This window comes from Notothenia coriiceps, unplaced genomic scaffold (assembly GCF_000735185.1).
Source record: "Notothenia coriiceps isolate Sejong01 unplaced genomic scaffold, NC01 NC01_scaffold00021952, whole genome shotgun sequence".
In the NCBI taxonomy this organism is placed as follows: Eukaryota; Metazoa; Chordata; class Actinopteri; order Perciformes; family Nototheniidae; genus Notothenia; species Notothenia coriiceps.
In genome coordinates this window covers 42-4,772 of record NW_011354653.1, presented here as the reverse complement: position 1 = coordinate 4,772, position 4,731 = coordinate 42, and the positions used below count along the sequence as shown (strand labels likewise).

General features: G+C 39.7%; 1 protein-coding gene across 1 annotated transcript; it reads left to right on the top strand.

The window, feature by feature from the left end:
• Window positions 1–1,166: 1,166 nt before the first annotated feature.
• Window positions 1,167–4,063, top strand: LOC104953544 (histone-lysine N-methyltransferase EHMT2-like). Its single transcript, XM_010780491.1, has 4 exons — window positions 1,167–1,318; window positions 1,404–1,482; window positions 3,161–3,336; window positions 3,780–4,063. The coding sequence occupies exons 1-4, from the start codon at window positions 1,206–1,208 to the stop codon at window positions 3,883–3,885; spliced, it is 474 nt and encodes a 157-aa protein (XP_010778793.1). The 5' UTR covers window positions 1,167–1,205; the 3' UTR covers window positions 3,886–4,063.
• Window positions 4,064–4,731: the final 668 nt, after the last annotated feature.

Genomic DNA, 4,731 nt, shown 5'->3' with positions numbered 1-4,731 from the left:
AGAGCACCAGATCGTCGCTCCGGGTCTTCCAAAGACTGCAGTACCCATAAGGGAGCCGTACACATGCCGCAGTTTTTTGCGTGGCTGTGTCTTTAGTTGAAAGCCCAGTGGCGATCTGTTCATCTGTTATACTGATCATACAGTCAATAACTTTGTTGTTATTAGCATCTGGTTAGCTAGCTATGCTAACGAATATAAGAAGCTTTTTCTACAACCAGTGAAGTAAAGGCACATCTTTATATTATCATTATAGTTATAAAAAAATAACAGAATAAAGTAAACAGGTATAAAATACTATATGACAGTAAAAAAAAGTTGTTATTAATAAACAAGAATACAGTTTGAAAGGAGTGATTTGTAAAATATCCATAAAGAAAAAGAAAATCTGCTTACAGTTCTGTTTCATATGTGTTGAGAGATGTATCCATAGATCTCTTCATGTTGCTCTCAAAGTGCACCAGATTGATGCTTTTAACTTCAACATTTAAAAAAAAATCTTCCCGGGGAAGCATGCCCCCAGACCCCCCTAGAGGAGTTATCATGTCCACATGGATAGGAAACTAAAGTTAATTTGCACACATCTTGTGTCCATATCTTTCTGTTTTGGTGGCCACCTGCTCATAAGGAGCCCTATATATTCACACACAGACGCACTGGCTCTCTGATTGTAGGACGACTGTTCTACCTCCTGAACCAGGCAGGTGTTAGAGAGATCAGCAGAGAGATGTCTGCTTTCTCCTCTATTTAATACAACTCAATTGCTCTTGGCTTGTGGGGTTTAAAGCCACACAAAATACATTTTAACATGTCCACAGCCATGTCTCTCTTCAGAAATCATGACCCTGTCACAAATGATAATCCTTGCTAAGACCTTGTTTTGAACAGTTTTATGTAGGAACTATTTCCTTTTTAAAGAATGTACATGCTTGATAATTAACATTATGCTGCTTTAATGCTTTCTCTTTACATATACAGTACATATCCAAGAAATAATAATCATAATTCCAAACGTGTTATATATTATATGCTCCTTGTGTGACTGGCAGGTGGTTACCAGGCCAGAGGAAATGACATTTCCTCTGGCAGGAAAAGCCTTGGTTCTGAAGTTTTGTTTTTCTCTCTTGAAGCTGTGCTTCCTTAAACAAATATAATGTCATTTTGTTTGTGCTAATGTTCCTCTGAAGTGTGCTGCTGTCAGCTGGTGGATGATCACTGTGTCGTTTTGTTTCAGAGTGCGGCTGCAGCTCTTCAGGACTCAGAGGATGGGCTGGGGAGTCAGGGCCATGCAGGATATCCCACAGGGAACCTTCGTCTGCGAGTGAGGACAGGCCTACACCAAATTCATTGTTTTACAGCAATACTGAACCGCAGCTCTAATATCCCCCCCCCCCATCTTTCCACAGGTATGTCGGAGAGATCATCACAGATGCAGAGGCCGATAAAAGAGAGAATGACTCTTTCCTCTTCACCCTCGATAATAGGGTGATTAACTCGGTTTAATGAATGTTAAACAGCTGCACTTGGCTGGTATGAGACATGATTGCATGAAAGTGTTAACTTGTCATTGTGTGAGGTAAGAGAAGAAAATGCAGTTTCAATAAGAGGGAGGACTCAGAGAACACGTGTGAAGCTGCTGTTACTTTCATGTAATCAGATATTTATGTTTACAGTGTAGTTTTGTCACACAGAGAATGGTAACATTGAGTATTTAGGTTAGGATTGAGGCAGGATTCAGTTGAACTCTAATGGATTTTAATCTTAATCTTTTATTTGATCAAGAATAACACGAGTGAAAGTGCCCCGCCCACGTTTTACAAGGCACTGCTTAGAATATTACATTACATTACATTTCATTTAAATTACGCTTTTATCCAAAGCGACTTACAATAAGTGCATTCGACCAAGAAGATACAAACTTGAAGAAAACAGAATCATATAAGTACATCAGGTTTCATAGAGCCAAAACATTTCAAGTGCTACTCAACTGGCTTTAGATAAGCCAGTCCTTTGTTAGTATATAAGAATACCTTCAAAAGCAATAAAAAACACAAACCTGAACATGGTTCTCTATACATTCCTGCTACATTATATATTTAGGGAAATAAGGACTATAATAAGGAATGTTCGCATTTGAGATTCAGAGTCTATTTTACAAGAGAGTCCCGGCAAAGACGGCAGCAAACACGAGAACAAGAGACTTAAAACAATACGGAAAAATACAATACTGCAGATCTGTACTGAACTGAACTGTCTCTCTGCCTCAGCACTCCTCAGGCTGTCTCACACCAGCTGAGCTCATGATGACAGGTAGCTGTTAGCACCAGGGGGGACTAGTCTCTTTGATTCCTTAATAGCCAGTTGTTCTTTTGAAGTGTAATTATATATGTTGGGTACTTTTACTTTTGGTACTTTAAGTATATCTTGATGCTAATACTTGTGTCCTTTTACTTGAGTAACCTTTTGAATGCAGGACTTAACAGAGTATTCCTACACTCTGGTACTACTACTTCTACTTAAGTAAAAGATCTGAGTACTTCTCACACCTCTGACTAACAACCAATATTGGGTACACCGGTAACAAAATGAGCTCAGTTAAATCTAATTAAAATAATAACATCAACTTCCCGTGCCCACTTGCACCACACTAACTACGCTAATGAGTCCGCCTGCTGGAGTTTCTGTGGAAGCACCGTGGAAAACCATTGTCACTGCTCTCAGGAAGAGTCCATGGTTTCCTGGAGTAGTTATTCAAATGGTAAACTCTTTTAATTCTAAATTCTCAAGAAGAGCTTAACTTTGCAGACCGAGAAAGACAGACCAATCATTAATAAGTGTCACTTAATAAAGCTATACAAAACTAATGTGAGGGGCAAATCATTTTCTGAAAAAAAAGACTTGTCTTAATGACAAGATTATTTTAGGAATTTGTGTTGTCAGTATTTAAGAGAATAAAATGTTTATTAATCAATCACATTAATAGTAAAAGCAGAGATAATTTTGCAGTAGCCTTTCCATTGGGGATGAATGTATGTTTTCTTGTCCCATTTGCACATATTTGTCAAAAAAAAAGTAAGTAATAAAAAGGACAGCATATCGTGAAAAACATATTCCCTGCACGTCTTTCCCATTGTTTGCTCTGTCTGCTCACGGTGCTGTGCAGGTTGGAGACGTTCACTGTATTGATGCGAGACTCTTTGGAAACATCGGGCGCTTCATCAACCACCTGTGTGAGCCCTCCCTGCTGGCGGTCCGTGTGTTCACCATGCACCAGGACCTGCGCTTCCCCAGGATCGCCTTCTTCTCCAGCTGCTCCATCAAGGCTGGAGACCAGATAGGGTGAGTGGTGGAGCAGCCTTCATTTTCCTCTCCAGCAACCATAGGTGTATTTTATACTGGGGACGCTGGGGACATGTCCCCAGCACTTTTAGAAACTGCTAATTTTGTCCCCATAACTCTGCATTAGGATCATGTGTTAAAATGTTCTGAAAAAAGTTGGAGAAAGGTTTATTTGCACAGTGAACATTTAAATCTGGAAAACTGTTCTCACTTTCCGGGTGTGTTTCTGAACCAGAGTGGACCAATATGATTCATATGAGGGAAAACCTCAAGAAGCATGCACTTTAATGAATAGCTAACAAATAGCGAGCCTACATTACTATATATTTTTGCCGGGGCCGCTGGTGTTTTTTTTCAATCTGAAAAAAGTGTCCCAACCACTTTTTCTAACGAAGTGCTAGCTATAAAGTTCCTTTGATGGATTGCTGTCTCTTCCTCACCAGGTTTGACTATGGCGATCACTACTGGAGGGTGAAGAGCAAGTACTTCAGCTGCCAGTGTGGCTCTCTCAAGTGTCGCCACTCCACCAGCAGCAGAGAATCTCACTGATGACCACTGACGTCCCCCCCTCAGCCTGGACTCATTCTGTTGGACCTCTTTAATGTCAGAAACACTGTCTTCTGAACCTGATACCACATAGGACTGTTGTTTTATTACTGTTCACCTAGATTCCCTGTTCAAAAGCAACACATGAGTAATAAAGCTTGTGGAAATGTGTCATCTCAGAGCACATGTTCCTACTTATTTACAGACCTAATGACACTTTTCTATAAGAACACTGCAGCTCAGCCAGAAATACTGTCTGTGAGAGTGGTTTTAACTAGCATTTTAAAAAGAAGGTTTTAACAGTCGTGAACTCTGAAAACTGCCAAGTGTTATACTGGTGGATTAATGAAGTAATGCAATGGTTTGATAGTCTGATCTCTTATGTAAACATGCTTTTTACTAAATGTCTAACTAGCAGTTAAACACATTTTTAAAGGATCTGTTTTATTTAATAATGAATTATAGTTGCCAATAGAAGAAGAGACGCAGCTTCTGTCGGGGGATGATGTCCTCTGAGTTGGCGTTGAGGAACAGAAACCTGATGACATTCGGTGTGAAGAAGTGTGTTGTCTTAAAAACTATTCAGCTGAAACATATATTGACACTAATGGACTCGAAAAAGGAACAACTTACTGACCCAAAGTACGCGATGTGTTTGTCAACATACTTTTGGCTGTAAATATAATAATTTTTCAGGTTACATTTTTTAATCCCTTTTCTCCTTTATTCTGGCCAAGGCAGGAAAACGGCTCCAGACCAAAGATCCCCTAAAGCAGGGGTTCCCAACCTTTTTTCCAAAGAGCCCCCCCAAATGACTCCTGTTTGAAGTTGCGGTAATTAAAGTTTAAA

Coding starts and splice junctions, on each gene's coding strand:
- LOC104953544 (XM_010780491.1), top strand. CDS start 1,206: ATGATCACTGTGTCGTTTTGTTTCAGAGTGCGGCTGCAGCTCTTCAGG. Junction 1,319..1,403: donor CAGGGAACCTTCGTCTGCGA/GTGAGGACAGGC, acceptor ATCTTTCCACAG/GTATGTCGGAGAGATCATCA. Junction 3,337..3,779: donor AAGGCTGGAGACCAGATAGG/GTGAGTGGTGGA, acceptor CTTCCTCACCAG/GTTTGACTATGGCGATCACT.